The following is a 20,623-nucleotide window of genomic DNA, read 5'->3' on the forward strand; positions in this document are numbered from 1 at the left end:
CTCCCTCTTTCCTCCTCCCTGTCTTCCAGAAGTCAGCATTAACCTTCAGTAAAGCTATGTAAAACTTACATAATTATTAAAAAAATTATTTTTTTGTGAATATTTTTGTCTGGAACAGATTAATTGTATTTCCATTAATTCTTATGGGAAACGTTAATTCAGTTTTCGGCCATTTCGGTTATCGGCCGACCTGGAACGGATTACAGCCGATAACTGAGGGTCCAATGTACACTGGTAATATGTGTGATGTACTGGTACACTGGTAATGAGTATGTGTGATGTACTGGTACACTGGTAATGAGTATGTCTGATGTACTAGTACACTGGTAATGAGTACGTCTGATGTACTAGTACACTGGTAATGAGTATGTCTGATGTACTAGCACACTGGTAATGAGTATGTCTGATGTACTAGTACACTGGTAATGAGTATGTCTGATGTACTGGTACATTGGTAATGAGTATGTCTGATGTACTGGTACATTGGTAATGAGTATGTGTGATATACTGGTACACTGGTAATGAGTATGTCTGATGTACTGGTACACTGGTAATGAGTATGTCTGATGTACTGGTACATTGGTAATGAGTATGTGTGATGTACTGGTACACTGGTAATGAGTATGTCTGATGTACTGGTACATTGGCAATGAGTATGTGTGATGTACTGGTACACTTGTAATGAGTATGTCTGATGTACTAGTACACTGGTAATGAGTATGTCTGATGTACTAGTACACTGGTAATGAGTATGTCTGATGTACTGGTACACTGGTAATGAGTATGTCTGATGTACTGGTACACTGGTAATGAGTATGTCTGATGTACTGGTACACTGGTAATGAGTATGTGTGATGTACTGGTACACTTGTAATGAGTATGTCTGATGTACTAGTACACTTGTAATGAGTATGTCTGATGTACTAGTACACTGGTAATGAGTATGTCTGATGTACTGGTACACTGGTAATGAGTATGTCTGATGTACTAGTACACTGGTAATGAGTATGTCTGATGTACTAGTACACTGGTAATGAGTATGTCTGATGTACTGGTACACTGGTAATGAGTATGTCTGATGTACTGGTACACTGGTAATGAGTATGTCTGATGTACTGGTACACTGGTAATGAGTATGTGTGATGTACTGGTACACTTGTAATGAGTATGTCTGATGTACTAGTACACTGGTAATGAGTATGTCTGATGTATTGGTACATTGGTAATGAGTATGTCTGATGTACTGGTACACTGGTAATGAGTATGTCTGATGTACTGGTACACTGGTAATGAGTATGTCTGATGTACTGGTACACTGGTAATGAGTATGTGTGATGTACTGGTACACTGGTAATGAGTATGTCTGATGTACTGGTACACTGGTAATGAGTATGTGTGATGTACTGGTACACTGGTAATGAGTATGTCTGATGTACTGGTACACTGGTAATGAGTATGTCTGATGTACTGGTACACTGGTAATGAGTATGTCTGGTGTACTGGTACACTGGTAATGAGTATGTCTGATGTACTGGTACACTGGTAATGAGTATGTCTGATGTACTGGTACACTGGTAATGAGTATGTCTGATGTACTGGTACACTGGTAATGAGTATGTCTGATGTACTGGTACACTGGTAATGAGTATGTCTGATGTACTGGTACACTGGTAATGAGTATGTCTGATGTACTGGTACACTGGTAATGAGTATGTCTGATGTACTGGTACACTGGTAATGAGTATGTCTGATGTACTGGTACACTGGTAATGAGTATGTCTGATGTACTGGTACACTGGTAATGAGTATGTCTGATGTACTAGTACACTGGTAATGAGTATGTCTGATGTACTGGTACACTGGTAATGAGTATGTCTGATGTACTGGTACACTGGTAATGAGTATGTCTGATGTACTGGTACACTGGTAATGAGTATGTCTGATGTACTAGTACACTGGTAATGAGTATGTCTGATGTACTGGTACACTGGTAATGAGTATGTCTGATGTACTGGTACACTGGTAATGAGTATGTCTGATGTACTAGTACACTGGTAATGAGTATGTCTGATGTACTAGTACACTGGTAATGAGTATGTCTGATGTACTGGTACACTGGTAATGAGTATGTCTGATGTACTAGTACACTGGTAATGAGTATGTCTGATGTACTAGTACACTGGTAATGAGTATGTCTGATGTACTGGTACACTGGTAATGAGTATGTCTGATGTACTAGTACACTGGTAATGAGTATGTCTGATGTACTAGTACACTGGTAATGAGTATGTCTGATGTACTGGTACACTGGTAATGAGTATGTCTGATGTACTGGTACACTGGTAATGAGTATGTCTGATGTACTGGTACACTGGTAATGAGTATGTCTGATGTACTGGTACACTGGTAATGAGTATGTCTGATGTACTGGTACACTGTAATGAGTATGTCTGATGTACTAGTACACTGGTAATGAGTATGTCTGATGTACTAGTACACTGGTAATAGTATGAGTATGTCTGATGTACTGGTACACTGGTAATGAGTATGTCTGATGTACTAGTACACTGGTAATGAGTATGTCTGGTGTATGTACTGGTAGTACACTGGTACACTGGTAATGAGTATGTCTGATGTATTGGTACACTGGTAATGAGTATGTCTGATGTACTGGTACACTGGTAATGAGTATATCTGATGTACTGGTACACTGGTAATGAGTATGTCTGATGTACTGGTACACTGGTAATGAGTATGTGTGATGTACTGGTACACTGGTAATGAGTATGTCTGATGTACTGGTACACTAGTAATGAGTATGTCTGATGTACTAGTACACTGGTAATGAGTATGTCTGATGTACTAGTACACTGGTAATGAGTATGTCTGATGTACTAGTACACTGGTAATGAGTATGTCTGATGTACTGGTACACTGGTAATGAGTATGTCTGATGTACTAGTACACTGGTAATGAGTATGTCTGATGTACTGGTACACTGGTAGTGAGTATGTCTGATGTACTGGTACACTGGTAATGAGTATGTCTGATGTACTGGTACACTGGTAATGAGTATGTCTGATGTACTGGTACACTGGTAATGAGTATGTCTGATGTACTGGTACACTGGTAATGAGTATGTCTGATGTACTGGTACACTGGTAATGAGTATGTGTGATGTACTGGTACACTGGTAATGAGTATGTGTGATGTACTGGTACACTGGTAATGAGTATGTGTGATGTACTAGTACACTGGTAATGAGTATGTCTGATGTACTGGTACACTGGTAATGAGTATGTGTGATGTACTGGTACACTGGTAATGAGTATGTCTGATGTACTGGTACACTGGTAATGAGTATGTCTGATGTACTGGTACACTGGTAATGAGTATGTCTGATGTACTAGTACACTGGTAATGAGTATGTCTGATGTACTAGTACACTGATAATGAGTATGTGTGATGTACTGGTACACTGGTAATGAGTATGTCTGATGTACTAGTACACTGGTAATGAGTATGTCTGATGTACTAGTACACTGGTAATGAGTATGTCTGATGTACTGGTACACTGGTAATGAGTATGTCTGATGTACTGGTACACTGGTAATGAGTATGTCTGATGTACTAATACACTGGTAATGAGTATGTCTGATGTACTGGTACACTGGTAATGAGTATGTCTGATGTACTAGTACACTGGTAATGAGTATGTCTGATGTACTAGTACACTGGTAATGAGTATGTCTGATGTACTGGTGCACTGGTAATGAGTATGTCTGATGTACTAGTACACTGGTAATGAGTATGTCTGATGTACTAGTACACTGGTAATGAGTATGTCTGATGTACTAGTACACTGGTAATGAGTATGTCTGATGTACTGGTACACTGGTAATGAGTATGTCTGATGTACTAGTACACTGGTAATGAGTATGTCTGATGTACTGGTACACTGGTAATGAGTATGTCTGATGTACTAGTACACTGGTAATGAGTATGTGTGATGTTCTGGTACACTGGTAATGAGTATGTCTGATGTACTGGTACACTGGTAATGAGTATGTGTGATGTACTGGTACACTGGTAATGAGTATGTCTGATGTACTAGTACACTGGTAATGAGTATGTGTGATGTTCTGGTACACTGGTAATGAGTATGTCTGATGTACTGGTACACTGGTAATGAGTATGTCTGATGTACTAGTACACTGGTAATGAGTATGTCTGATGTACTGGTACACTGGTAATGAGTATGTGTGATGTACTAGTACACTGGTAATGAGTATGTCTGATGTACTGGTACACTGGTAATGAGTATGTGTGATGTACTAGTACACTGGTAATGAGTATGTCTGATGTACTGGTACACTGGTAATGAGTATGTCTGATGTACTGGTACACAATTTTTTGTGCCTCGTGTACACCATCTGCCTTTATTTTTGAGCTTATCATGTCAGTATAGGCCTACTACAACCTCCCTTTGCCTTGGAAATAGTCTAAGATTAGATAGTCCTATATTTTCATCATAGGGCAACAGTGCTAACCTTCATAAATAAATGATGAACCAGGAGCTGTAGTTCCACTAGCAGCTTCCCTGCCAGCAAACATGGTATCCAGGAGCTGTAGTTCTACCAGCAGCTTCCCTGCCAGCAAACATAGTATCCAGGAGCTGTAGTTCCACTAGCAGCTTCCCTGCCAGCAAACATAGTATCCAGGAGCTGTAGTTCTGCCAGCAGCTTCCCTGCCAGCAAACATAGTATCCAGGAGCTGTAGTTCCACTAGCAGCTTCCCTGCCAGCAAACATAGTATCCAGGAGCTGTAGTTCTACCAGCAGCTTCCCTGCCAGCAAACATAGTATCCAGGAGCTGTAGTTCCACTAGCAGCTTCCCTGCCAGCAAACATAGTATCCAGGAGCTGTAGTTCCACTAGCAGCTTCCCTGCCAGCAAACATGGTATCCAGGAGCTGTAGTTCTGCCAGCAGCTTCCCTGCAAACAAACATGGTGTCCAGGAGCTACAAGATGACCCTCTCATTCCATATTTATTACAATTTAATGATACTAACAGTGGAATTCAGCCAGAAGTCTCACTATATAGAGTTAGCCTTGGATGTTCTAATATACAGGCACTCCTTGACTTATAATGCTTTGATTTATGATATTTTGATTTTGCAATGGTGGAAAAGCAGTTACAGTAGCCCCCCCCCCTTTGTAGCTGTGGGTGATACATTCCAAGACCTACCCTGGATAGTAGCAAATCTTATGCAGTGGTACCTTGAATTTCGGCCTTAATTTGTTCCAGAAGGCTGTTTGAGGGCCATTACTGAACAAATTTGCTCCCTATGAGGACTAATATAAATTACATTAATCTGTTTCAGACCCCCAAAAATGCACGTACAAAAGCACTTACAAAAATACACTTACATAATTGCTCAAGTTGGGAGCTGTTCAAAATTCAAGGTACCACTGTACATAAGTCATTTTTTGTTTACATACTTACTTATGATAAAGTTTAATTGATAAATTAAGCACAATAAATCGAGAATTAGAACTTTTTCACTGATGGGAAGCACTTGATGGCTTCTCTTAGACTCTGAAGACCTGCCAACATCACTACATTCATGCTTGGGGGGCGTTATTAAGCAAAATTAAGAGTTATTTTTGGGCCACAGCAAACTGTGGATAACTGAAACTGTGGATACTGAATCCGTGGATACAGGCACTATTGTACCTTGTAATTGAAACTTGAGATAATTACCCAACATGAAGGCAGCAAGTCTGTAACTTGTATTCATTTACAGGTACCATCAGACTTACGACTGAGTTCGGTTCCGACAAACCAGTCGTAAGCCAAAATGGACGTGAGTCAAACCTTACTACTGAATATCAACATCACATTTTTGTAATGACTTTATTTTATTGTTTTATTTTGGTATTTCATATTTTACTTTACTTTTTATGTTGTTAGTACTGCATTTTATACTGTAAGGTTTAGGATAAACACTGTGTACAACACAAACCGTTGTTTATTTCCCAAAAATTTGGCATAGAAAACACGGTCGTAAGTCGAATGGTCATATGTCGAGCAGGTCGTAAATCGGATGGTAGGTGTATTTACATTTCAATACTGGTGTTCAGTTACAGTAATTATTTGTTTATTTATTTATTCAGTGGGAGTACTTAAAGTCTTCAAGACTGTGAAAGCTGTTGTAGTTTGCTGTGCGCCCTGTAGTTAGAAGTGCAGCAGCGCTTGGAAGAGGAAAATGGAAGTACATAAGAAGTTCATATTAAAGGGGTTAGCTGGTGTGTTTGTGTGTGTGTTAACATTCTGTGTCTCTCTTGTGGCAGCTTAACCCCTTCAGGGTCCAAGGCCAAAATCTGAAGTGGTGCTCCAGTGTCCAAGAAATTTTGAAAAAAAAAAAAAAATTTTTTCTTACAGAATTGAAGAGTATATTTTTGTGAAGGTAATAAGACAAAATTTTTTTTTCTGATCAGTACTTACCGAGATACAGCGGCGGGAAGTTGACCCAAAATGACCGGGTGGCGGCAACATCAGTGACTTCCACAAAATCCCATTTTTTTATTTTACGTTTTTTATATTTTTTCTTTTCTAATTTTTTTCTTTTTCTAATAACATTTGTGATCTGTGAGACCAGTATAATGTATATTGTATAAGTGTACACTCATTGTATTCCATGCAATAACTGCACTAATTTGTTTATCATTATATTTCTTACAAAACTTGTTTACAAGTTTATTGTAAACAAAATGATGAAAATATTAGTGCGGTTATTGTGTTGAATACAATGGTACCATATGGTACAATGGTGCCATAGGGTGCAATTGTACCATATGGTACAATGGCACCATATAATACAATGGTACCATTTAGTACAATGGTACCATATGGTACAACAGCACCATTTGGTACAATGGTACCATATGATACAATGGTACCATATAGTGCAATGGTGTAATGGTACCATATGATACAATGATACCATATGGTTCATTGTACCATATGATACTGTTGTATTCAACACAATAAACACACTAATATTTTCATTATTATTTTGTTTACAATAGTTGTTTACAACAAAAATATGCAAAAATGTTATATATTAGTAATGTTCTATTATATATTTACAAGTGTACAGGAACTTGATGTGTTCCTTGAGCTGGATGACAAAGCACTTTGTCTAGGAAATTGGGGAGTCAGTAGGTAGCTTATGTCACCACTCACTCAGTCTTGGCTGGTGTCTCATGCCACCAACACCTATTGACCATATGGAACACGGTATCATATGTTACAGGGTACCATATGGTACATTGTACTATATGGTATAGGGTACCATGCAGTACAGGATAACATATGGTACAGGGTACCATATGGTACAGGGTACCATATGGCACAGGGTATCATATGGCACAGGGTATCATATGGCACAGGGTACCATATGGTACAGGGCACCATATGGCACAGGGTACCATACAGTACAGGACACCCTGACTTTTTTGGGTTATCCTAGGATTTTATACGTATGCTGCTATGTATGATAATCTATGTAAGTGTATTTCTGTATACCGGAATAAACTTACTCATGTGCATGTGGCATCATAAGTAAGTTTATTTAGTTATACACAAATAAAGTTACATAGAATATCATACTTAGCAGCATAAGTTTGGAGAACCTAGGATAACCCAAAAAAGTCAGACAGACTTATTTCCATTAGGGTCCCTGTACCATATGGTATAATGTACCATATGGTACAATGTACTATATGGTACAATGTACTATATGGTACATTGTACCATATGGTACCATTGTACCATATGATACCATTGTATGACATGGCACCATTGTACCATATGGTACCATTGTACCATATGGCACAATGGTACCATATGGTTCAAAACCATAGAATTCGTCTTCAGCTCCACTTCCATCAGTCTTAGAACTGTAAGTTGTGATGAGGAGAGTCAGAATTCACCCAGAGAGTGAGTGGGGAGTGAGAGCTTCCTTGCCGCCAGGCACGATGAACAAAGCTACTTTGCCGGCGTTTCCACAATGCCATGTGGGCGTCCAGATTTTTTCTATGGTGTGCACACTGACCACCCAGACTCATTCTCTTAGATGCAGGCCTACCAGCCTTCTTGTGCTAAATTTGACGGCGCTAGAATTTTGGCGTAGATCTACGGTTTGGACCCTGAACGTAAAGCCGTAGATCTACGGGACAGACCCTGAAAGGGTTAAGTGAGCAAGGTATGTCTATGGTAATAATAATAATCGTAATAATAATAATAATAATTGCTCTGGAGCACTTTAAATCTCATACATATTTTGTAGAGGTTTGGTAGCTGACATTAAGAGCACTCCAGAGCGATTGTTATTATTAATTATTATTATTATTAATTATTATTATTATAATTACCATTAACATTCCTTTTTCACTGAGTTTAATAACCTCTTAAGTTGCCACGAGAGACATCGAGACAAACACAGACAAACACACCAGTTAACCCCTTTACTGTGAACTTCTTTTGCAATTCTTCCATTCTTTGTTCTTCTTCCTCTTTCTACAATAAATACTCCTCTCTGACCCTACATTAAGACTACAAGTATTTTAAGGTAAGCAGTGAGTGTACTGTGTGTGTATTTTACTATTTTATTGTTTTCTGTATATATAAGAGTTATGTAAATTAAAACAAAGTTATCAAGTTAGAGTTTCCCTTTTACTTATTTTTTTCTTTCTAATATACGTATTTAATTCACTACATATTTGGCATCATTGCAAAGTGGGCAGAGCTATAGCAGAGGGAGACGCGGGTAGTATCACAGTGACTGATGTACAATATTTTATAGTGGCCTTACGCCACTATAAAATATTGTACATCTACTATCAATAAAGGTTATCTTCCTATCATTTATTCCAGAGTTATACCTAATATTAGGTATAACAATGCATGATAAAGATGCCCAAATTAATAAAAACTGACATCACATGGAGAGGTATTGAAGAGTGGGCAGCGAGGGAAGAATTAAAAAAAGTGACTGCGACCATTACAGAAAATGTTATGTGCCTGAAGGGTAACTATAGAAGATCACTCTTAACTTATACAAAGACTGAAAAAAGTGCAGGTAATCAGCTATGCACACTTTTCCTGGAATATCTTGGAAGTAAGTTATTGACCTATTTCATGTTGTGTTACTATTAATAATGAAAGGATTTTAAGGATTTTCACAACAAACATAAAACTGAATAGTATCTTAATTTCGGGTGGTGATATTTTTGAAGTATCAGTAAGAAGTGGTTCCTTGATTAGTGACGAATTCATTTACCAGTGTGGTCTTAGGAACGCAACTCCGTCGGTAAGTGAGGAGAAGCTGTATTCATATTTGACTTAGGGTATTTTCAACTTAAAATGGGTTCATCAGAATGTAACCCCATTGTAAGTGAAGGAGCAGCTGTATTTATTATTTTGAAGTATAGATGACATTATGTAACACGCTAGAGTTTAGATGATATAACATGCTGGAGTATAGATGATATAACATGCTAGAGTATAGATGATATAACATGCTAGAGTATAGATGATATAACGTGCCAGACTATAGATGATATATAATTTGTGATCACTTAGTCTTCATAAAGTTATATTACAGTGGACCCCCGCTTAACGATCACCTCCCAATGCGACCAATTATGTACGTGTATTTATGTAAGTGTTTTTGTACATGTATGTTTGGGGGTCTGAAATGGACTAATCTACTTCACAATATTCCTTATGGGAACAAATTCGGTCAGTACTGGCACCTGAACATACTTCTGGAATGAAGAAATATCGTTAACCGGGGGGTCCACTGTATTTAGAAAATATTCGTATTGGGACAAAAAAATTAATTTTTAATTTAACTGAAATATTTTAATCATTTTTGTTTATTGTTGTTGACAGGACGAATTTATTTAATATTTTTGTTGTTGACAGGACGAGCTTGTTTAATGTTTTTGTTGTTGACAGGATGAGCTTGTTTAATGTTTTTGTTTTTGTTGTTGACAGGACGAGCTTGTTTAATGTTTTTGTTTTTGTTGTTGACAGGACGAGCTAGAGGAGGAGGAGCCGGAGGAGCTGGGAGATCGTCGTGCTCGCTCCAAGAAGGAGATTGACTACACTGATAGTTTAACTGAGAAAGAATGGCTCCGTGCTATTGGGGTGAGTACAGTAGGGCCCCGCTTTATGGTGTTTTGCTAATATGGTCATTTCAAATTATGACCAAAACTCTCTATACGGCTCCCCCACCTGACTTTCTAATAAGTATGGTCACAGCCCCCCACCTGGTTTGTTTATATTCTACGTGAGATCCGTAAACACTACATCTCTCCATTATGTCTGGAAACTCTCCAAAGCTTCAAGAGCTTTTAAAAGTTATTTCATATTTTATACGTATATACTCTGATAATTATACTTATGTATACCTGTACCGAAATAAACTTACACACTGTGCTGACGCGCAGGTACACATTGAAATCAGTAAGAGTCTCTTATGTCTCCAGACACCATGTTAGTAATGATAATAATAATAATAACCACCGAGTCTCATTAAATGTCATATATTACGTTAATATACACATTTTAATTAATCCATCTATGATATTTTTCAAAATTGTATAATAAACACGATACATAATTTATAAAGATGATAAATACACCCCACAGTAGAATAAATATACATAAATATGAGATGTGGTAGCCAGATAACTTGTACAAGTGACGACAAGAATAACATTTTCTCTAGTCCAACATAGAGAAAATGTGTTACTGGGGGTAACTGTAGAAAATTATTCCTTTCATATGTAAGTTTATTCAGGTATACACAAATACAGTTACATAGATGATCATACATAACAGCATATGTGTAAAGCACCCAGGATAACCCAAAAAGGTCAGAGTGACTTATTTCCTTTGCCTTCACTCAGCGTCATTTCTTCTAAAAATGGTGTTACATGAGAATGGGAGTGTTTCTCTTTATTTATTCTACTGTATCAGTGTAGAGACAACTTGTACACAAACCAGAAGTGTACGTCTGGCTTGTTTACAAAACTTGCATTCACCTGGTTTGTTTACATAATTCTGCACCTGTCCTCTCTCATGTTCTCATTCTCTCTGTCATTCTCTCTCTCTCTCTCTCTCTCTCTCTCTCATTTATTCGTTTTATCTCGTTTACTCATCCCTGACCCTACATTAACACTACAAATATTTTATGGTAAGTAATGAGTGTACTACGTGTGTATTTTACTTTTTTATTGTTTTTTAATGCCTAGTTCTATTGCTAACTTTATATATGTTAGTGTAAACTTGTCTAGTATTTGTACGCATTGATAAGTGAAAAAAGGGTGTTCAACTTTACGGCGATTTCCGCTTTATGGCGGTAGCCTGGAACCTAACCTGCCATATAAGTGGGGCCCTACTGTGCTGGCATATTTCTCGTGGTGAGTACTGACACATTTCTCACAGTGAATACCCTCATATTTCTCACAGTGAGTACTGACATATTTCTCAGTGATTGATATTACTTAGTACAGGTGTTGTGGTTCTGGAACACAACAAGTGGGATGGCTTAGTGTTACTTTGTACAGGTGTTGTTGTTCTGCAACACAAGTGGGATGGCTTAGTGTTACTTTGTACTGGTGTTGTGGTTCTGGAACACAACAAGTGTGATGGTTTAGTGATAATACAGGTGTTGTTCTGGAGCAACAATTACATGGTACACAAACATCTGTAGTTTCTGCAGGTGCTTTAACAGTTCTACAGGTGTGCAAATTATAAATTTTAATTGTACTGTTTCTTAATTGTGGAAAGTCACATAGAATAAATATATCATTGTTTATAATCAGTTATAATTATTAATTGTGAGCCGAGTGTGAGTTAAATGGAGAAAGAAAATATATATTGTCATTTATATTATCATACAGCATCTTCTCATTTAGCAACGCACTCGTTTACCGATGACTCAGGCTTATGACTGGCTCTCTGACCAGTATATATACCTAAATAATGTATATTAGAACTGATTTCCTCTATTCTGTGTATTACAATATACAGTACACTACTGTATGAACATTTAAAAATATACCAGAAATGTTATAAATGGTGCAGAGGTGACATTAAAACAATATCAAAAATGGTTAACACAAACCAATTACCATTATTAGTATGCTCCTCACTTTGCAACGAATTTGTTTAACCCTTTGACTGTCTCAGGCCCCTTTCTGAAACTGTCATTCTATGTTGCAAAATTTTTGAAAAAAAAAATTAATTTTTCTTACAAAATGGTAGAGAGGCTTTTCCCGATGGTAATGACACCAAAAGTTCGAAATTTTTTTGAAAACTCACGGAATTACACTCCCGCGAAGTTAGCGGTCTCGGCAATATATACGTATCGGCGATTTTGCCGACTTTGAGCCCTGTTTTTAGCCAATTCCGTTGTTCAGGTTGACCAAACTCATAGCTATTTCTTTAGAACTCCATTTTATCTATCAGTTGAGTACAAGAAACCGCCCATTCAACGATTTGAACTACCCAATAAAGTGGTCAGAAATTGGCAATTTGGCCAATTTCATGCAAATTAAAAAAGATGCCAATTTCAAAATAGGGTCCAGAATAAACAATGTAGACATTCTTGGCACTAAAATAACATATCCTCTGTTCATTAGTCACATGTCTGGGCCCTTCTTATATTACTATTGCTTTCTATTTTGATTTTTTATTCATACAAAAAAATACAAAATTTACTGGTATGCAGATTACTGCATTATTGTAAAAATGGTATAAATAATATCAGTGCACTAGTGAAAGAATATTAGACTCCCCAGTTGACGTGTATTGGACGTGTGGTGTGATTTGTTTACTCCTGAACGTTGGTAAAAATTGAACATTTCCGCTACTTCGAGCTCAGTTTCAAGGTCGTTTTCATCATGAAAGTAATGGAAATCATCTCTATTTCTGTAATATGTTTTCCATTTTATCACCTAAGACCATGAAAATGAGAATACAACGATAAATACTATACGAAAATACACCTCAAAGTCGGCGTTTTAATCCAAAAATACGGTCAGTTTTTTTTTTCTCATTATACACTGTGTGCTGCAGGATTTTTTTATGTGATGCACACTGATCACACAGACCCATTCTCTCACATGTGGGCCTACCAGCTTTCTCCCGCTTGATTTGAAGCCGCTAGAATTTACGCATATAGATACGTCAGAAGCAGTGGCGCGTAAGACGTATTTATACGGCGTAAACAGTCAAAGGGTTAATGATGTGGTCTTAGGAATGCAACTCTGCCATTAAGTGAGGAGAGGCTGTACGTAGTTGATTATAAATGTTTGAGGATTAGAGTTAAAATATATTATGTTTAAAATAATTTGCTTGAGACGAATGCAAGTGGATGTTAAGATGCAAGTGGATGTTAAGATGTAAGTGGATGTGAGAGTCAGTGTTTACAATTGTTATTCCTCTTGCATGCAGGCTGTTGAAGAAGATGGGAAAGAGGTAAGACATCTCTCAAGTTATTTATGTTCCTCATAACAATTGTCAGATGTGAATAAATGCTTTACAGAGTTAATTAGATGATGAATGAGACACTTGTGCAACATTTGGGAATCTTTATTCTGGAAATCTTTCGGCAGCCAGTGACTTCTTCAGTCCCGTGCAGAGAAAGGTGGAAGATGAGGTGGAATTTGATACTATCCCAGCTACTACTGTACTATCCCAGCTACTACTGTACTATCCCAGCTACTACTGTACTATCCCAGCTACTACTGTACTATCCCAGCTACTACTGTACTATCCCAGCTACTACTGTACTATCCCAGCTACTACTGTACTATCCCAGCTACTACTGTACTATCTCATCTACTACTGTACTATCCCAGCTACTACTGTACTATCCCAGCTACTACTGTACTATCCCAGCTACTACTGTACTATCCCAGCTACTACTGTACTATCCCAGCTACTACTGTACTATCTCATCTACTACTGTACTATCCCAGCTACTACTGTACTATCCCAGCTACTACTGTACTATCTCATCTACTGTACTATCCCAGCTACTACTGTACTATCCCAGCTACTACTGTACTATCCCAGCTACTACTGTACTATCCCAGCTACTACTGTACTATCCCAGCTACTACCACTTGACTAGTGCCACTCTACATCCTGACTCACAGTTATCACTGTAACTACACTGTACAACACTACTGGACAGTATCAACACTGTACAACACTACTGGACAGTATCAACACTGTACAACACTACTGGACAGTATCAACACTGTACAACACTACTGGACAGTATCAACACTGTACAACACTACTGGACAGTATCAACACTGTACAACACTACTGGACAGTATCAACACTGTACAACACTACTGGACAGTATCAACACTGTACAACACTACTGGACAGTATCAACACTGTACAACACTACTGGACAGTATCAACACTGTACAACACTACTGGACAGTATCAACACTGTACAACACTACTGGACAGTATCAACACTGTACAACACTACTGGACAGTATCAACACTGTACAACACTACTGGACAGTATCAACACTGTACAACACTACTGGACAGTATCAACACTGTACAACACTACTGGACAGTATCAACACTGTACAACACTACTGGACAGTATCAACACTGTACAACACTACTGGACAGTATCAACACTGTACAACACTACTGGACAGTATCAACACTGTACAACACTACTGGACAGTATCAACACTGTACAACACTACTGGACAGTATCAACACTGTACAACACTACTGGACAGTATCAACACTGTACAACACTACTGGACAGTATCAACACTGTACAACACTACTGGACAGTATCAACACTGTACAACACTACTGGACAGTATCAACACTGTACAACACTACTGGACAGTATCAACACTGTACAACACTACTGGACAGTATCAACACTGTACAACACTACTGGACAGTATCAACACTGTACAACACTACTGGACAGTATCAACACTGTACAACACTACTGGACAGTATCAACACTGTACAACACTACTGGACAGTATCAACACTGTACAACACTACTGGACAGTATCAACACTACAACTCTCCTGGACAGTATCAACACTGTACAACACTACTGGACAGTATCAACACTGTACAACACTACTGGACAGTATCAACACTGTACAACACTACTGGACAGTATCAACACTGTACAACACTACTGGACAGTATCAACACTGTACAACACTACTGGACAGTATCAACACTGTACAACACTACTGGACAGTATCAACACTGTACAACACTACTGGACAGTATCAACACTGTACAACACTACTGGACAGTATCAACACTGTACAACACTACTGGACTACTACAACACTACTGGACAGTATCAACACTGTACAACACTACTGGACAGTATCAACACTGTACAACACTACTGGACAGTATCAACACTGTACAACACTACTGGACAGTATCAACACACTGGACAGTACAACACTACTGGACAGTATCAACACTGTACAACACTACTGGACAGTATCAACACTGTACAACACTACTGGACAGTATCAACACTGTACAACACTACTGGACAGTATCAACACTGTACAACACTACTGGACAGTATCAACACTGTACAACACTACTGGACAGTATCAACACTGTACAACACTACTGGACAGTATCAACACTGTACAACACTACTGGACAGTATCAACACTGTACAACACTACTGGACAGTATCAACACTGTACAACACTACTGGACAGTATCAACACTGTACAACACTACTGGACAGTATCAACACTGTACAACACTACTGGACAGTATCAACACTGTACAACACTACTGGACAGTATCAACACTGTACAACACTACTGGACAGTATCAACACTGTACAACACTACTGGACAGTATCAACACTGTACAACACTACTGGACAGTATCAACACTGTACAACACTACTGGACAGTATCAACACTGTACAACACTACTGGACAGTATCAACACTGTACAACACTACTGGACAGTATCAACACTGTACAACACTACTGGACAGTATCAACACTGTACAACACTACTGGACAGTATCAACACTGTACAACACTACTGGACAGTATCAACACTGTACAACACTACTGGACAGTATCAACACTGTACAACACTACTGGACAGTATCAACACTGTACAACACTACTGGACAGTATCAACACACTACAACACTACTGGACAGTATCAACACTGTACAACACTACTGGACAGTATCAACACTGTACAACACTACTGGACAGTATCAACACTGTACAACACTACTGGACAGTATCAACACTGTACAACACTACTGGACAGTATCAACACTGTACAACACTACTGGACAGTATCAACACTGTACAACACTACTGGACAGTATCAACACTGTACAACTCTCCTGGACAGTATCAACACTGTGCAACACTACTGGACAGTGTACAACACTGTACAACACTACTGGACAGTATCAACACTGTACAACACTACTGGACAGTATCAACACTGTACAACACTACTGGACAGTATCAACACTGTACAACACTACTGGACAGTATCAACACTGTACAACACTACTGGACAGTATCAACACTGTACAACACTACTGGACAGTATCAACACTGTACAACACTACTGGACAGTATCAACACTGTACAACACTACTGGACAGTATCAACACTGTACAACACTACTGGACAGTATCAACACTGTACAACACTACTGGACAGTATCAACACTCTACAACTCTCCTGGACAGTATCAACACTGTAAAACACTACTGGACAGTATCAACACTGTACAACACTACTGGACAGTATCAACATTTTACAATATTGAACAGCACTGTACAACACTGTAAAATACTGTACAACACTCCTGGACAATATCAACACTGAACAACACCCCTGGATATTATGAACAGCTGTACAACACCCTCCTGGATGGTATCAACACTGTACAACACTACTGGACAGTATCAACACTGTACAACACTACTGGACAGTATCAACACTGTACAACACTACTGGACAGTATCAACACTGTACAACACTACTGGACAGTATCAACACTGTACAACACTGTAACTCATGAAATCATAATGACACAACTGAAAACAAACCATATCATGGGTGGGGTTAGAACCCCTGATCACAGAGTCATAAAACTCCAGACAGATGCACTAGCCACTGTTCTAACCTTCCTATGGTGTAGAAATATACCTAGTTGGATGAATCTTATTGTAGCCAGTTGGTTCAGCAGCTAACTCGTCGGTCTGGAACTTTATGACTCTGATCGCAGGTTCAAGTCCCACCTGTGGTATGGTTTGTTTACAACACTGTACACTGTCCAACTCTCTCCTGGATAGTATCAACATTATACAACACTGTACTATTCTCAGTAGTACCAGTTACCAGTGTCAGTAGTGGTGACTCACTACCAGCCATCTGTGTGAATCACTTGTTATTCACTGTTACAGCTGACCCTAGCATGTTTTGAATGCCACTCACCCTCTAGGAATCATCTTGTGAGTCAGTCGAAGGATAGGAAGCGGAGACGCAGGTCTGGCTTGGCGCTTCCCATACATTCTGTTTTAATATACAGTGGAACCTCTACTTACGAATGCATCCATGTGCAAGCTTTTCCAGATATGAGCAGCTGCTTGGTCGATTTTTTGCTTCCAGACACGAGCAAAATTTCCAGATGTGAGCGGGCCTCAAGGGAGCTTAATTGACACTGGTGAGGGGCTCTTGCTCTTGATCTAGGAAATTGGATCTCAGTTGTTTGTTATACTATCTTATTGAAACTTGGGCAATGTATGATGAAAAGATGCTTCTTAACATACACCAAAAACGAAAGAAATCGGACCATAAATAATGGAGTTTACATCTCAGCCATTACCCTCCCCTTAGCGGTATATTTTTGCATGGGTTTTTATGGTTGTATTCTCGTTTTATTTGGTCCCTTGTGATAGAATGGAAGATATACTACAAAAATAAATATGATTTTAATTGGTTTCACGAAAAGTACCTTGAAATTGAGCTCAAAATAGCAGAAATGTTCGATTCTTTGGCAACATCAGTGGTAGACATCATGAGGTAGCAGTGGCAGACAACATAAAGCAGCAGTGACAGACATCATGAGGTAGCAGTGGCAGACAACATAAAGCAGCAGTGGCAGACATCATGAGGTAGCAGTGGCAGACAACATAAAGCAGCAGTGACAGACATCATGAGGTAGCAGTGGCAGACAACATGAAGCAGCAGTGACAGACATCATGAGGTAGCAGTGGCAGACAACATAAAGCAGCAGTGACAGACATCATGAGGTAGCAGTGGCAGACAACATAAAGCAGCAGTGACAGACAACATGAAGCAGCAGTGACAGACAACATGAAGCAGCAGTGGCAAAGTGTAGCATTAAGAGTGTAGCAGTTAAGTGAAGGAGGGGTGTTAATGTTGCAGTTTAAAAACTGTAGTGTAAAGCACCCTTCTGGCAAGACAGTGATGGAGTGAATGATGGTGAAAGTTTTTCTTTTTCGGGCCACCCTGCCTTGGTGGGAATCTACCTGTGTGTTAATAAAAAAATAATAATTAAGAGTGTAGTAATTAAGTGAAGCATTAAGAGTGTAACACTTATAAGTCACTCTGTCTGACCTTTTTGGGTTATCCTAGGTTCTGTACACATGTAGTCAGGAGCAGGAATGGCCGCTGTGGTGGCCCTATAAACCCCAACAACAATGGCTGCTGTTACCACCACTAGCCACATACCTAATGACATGTATTTTATTCATTCTAGTGTATATATCATGTTTCTATGTTATTAATATTGTTTATTATGTCATATTACATGAATTTTGATAGATAAATAAGCTATAAAGTTGATATTAGGGAAATTATTAAAGTATTTTCTCATGCCTGGAATTCCACTGGAACAAATTAATTCCATTTCAGTTAATTTAAATGAGGAAAATTGACTCTGCAAACAAGCAAATCCAGTTGCGAGCAAGGTCATGGAATGGATTAAACTCGTAAGTAGAGGTTCCACTGTACGTACTTCATTATTGCCTACGTGAGTATCCTTACCCAATTCCACGTTTCGGAACCCAAGGGGACACAATGTCCAACACTGTACAACATTGTCCAACACTGTCCAACACTGTAAACACTCCTGGACAGTAGCAATATTGTCCAACACTGTACAACACTCTCCTGGACAGTATTGATGTTGTCCAACACTGTACAGCACTCTCCTGGACAGTATCAACATCTTTGCTGTACAACACTGTACAACACCCTCCTGGACAGTATCAATGTTGTACAACACTGTACAATGTCCAGCATTCACTTGCAAAACTTGGAAGATGTTATCCACCCAGGATAATCTGGGGTACTGTTATCCACCCAGGATAACCTGGGGTGGTGCTATCACCCAAGACTGATACTCCACTGGTGTTTGACACTGCCTGGTGTTTGACACTGCCTGGTGTTTGACACTGTCAGGTGTTTGACACTGCTGGGTGTTTGACACTGCCTGGTGTTTGACACTGTCAGGTGTTTGACACTGCCTGGTGTTTGACACTGTCAGGTGTTTGACACTGCTGGGTGTTTGACACTGCCGGGTGTTTGACACTGCCTGGTGTTTGACACTGCTGGGTGTTTGACACTGCCGGGTGTTTGACACTGCCTGGTGTTTGACACTGCTGGGTGTTTGACACTGCCTGGTGTTTGACACTGTTAGGTGTTTGACACTGCCGGGTGTTTGACACTGCCTGGCGTTTGACACTGCTGGGTGTTTGACACTGCCGGGTGTTTGACACTGTCAGGTGTTTGACACTGCTGGGTGTTTGACACTGATGTTTATTAAAATATAAACATAATACATATTTACAACAACATTTTTGAATGACTTATTTCACTTTTTAACTGTATTTTCTATTTTTATTTTACACGTTCCTTTAGAAGGATCGTTTTAATACATTTGTGGTTGTAGGCCATGGAAGAAGAAGAGAAGGAAGTCACAAGCAGCAAGAACAGGAAAGGCTCTAAGTCGAAGCGTAAGCGACAGGAAGACCAGGAAAGCGAAGATGACCCCAAGCCAAGGAAACGAGGACGACCTGCCAGGGAGAAGCAAGCGCCCAAGAACACTGCTCTTATACGACACTTAAGACGACTTATGGATATTGTTATTAAGTTTGAAGACAGGTTAGTGTTTTTGTGTTGCTGTTGTGTTTCTGCTGTTTGTTACTACTGTTGTTTGTGTTGCTATTACTACATTTGTGTTACTGCTATTGTTTGTGCTGCTACTGTTGTTTGTGTTGCTGTTACTACTATTGTTTGTGATGCTGTTACTACTATTGTTTGTGTTGCTGTTACTACTATTGTTTGTGTTAGCCACCCGGGAGTGATACTCTGGCGTTTGACACTGCCTGGTGTTGCACTGACTGTTAGGTTTTGTTGTATTTAATTTTTGTATTGACTCATAAAATCGTAATAATGCGATTGCAAACAAACCATTGAATGGGAATGG

The 20,623-nt window shown here is 39.0% G+C and overlaps 1 protein-coding gene across 5 annotated transcripts in view; it reads left to right on the forward strand.

Moving 5' to 3' along the window:
* Positions 1–20,623, forward strand: part of LOC128699941 (ATP-dependent helicase brm) — a 232,990-nt gene that overhangs the window by 180,033 nt on the left and 32,334 nt on the right. For 4 of the 5 annotated variants that reach the window (XM_070102471.1, XM_070102470.1, XM_070102468.1 and 1 more), the window contains 3 exons: positions 10,103–10,216; positions 13,532–13,555; positions 20,087–20,298. In XM_070102471.1, coding sequence (XP_069958572.1) covers positions 10,103–10,216; positions 13,532–13,555; positions 20,087–20,298 — 350 coding nt within the window. The remainder of the gene's footprint in view (positions 1–10,102; positions 10,217–13,531; positions 13,556–20,086; positions 20,299–20,623) is intronic. The other variant, XM_070102472.1, reaches the window with a different exon arrangement.

The sequence above is a fragment of the Cherax quadricarinatus genome, chromosome 81 (genome assembly GCF_038502225.1).
Source record: "Cherax quadricarinatus isolate ZL_2023a chromosome 81, ASM3850222v1, whole genome shotgun sequence".
In the NCBI taxonomy this organism is placed as follows: domain Eukaryota; kingdom Metazoa; phylum Arthropoda; class Malacostraca; order Decapoda; family Parastacidae; genus Cherax; species Cherax quadricarinatus.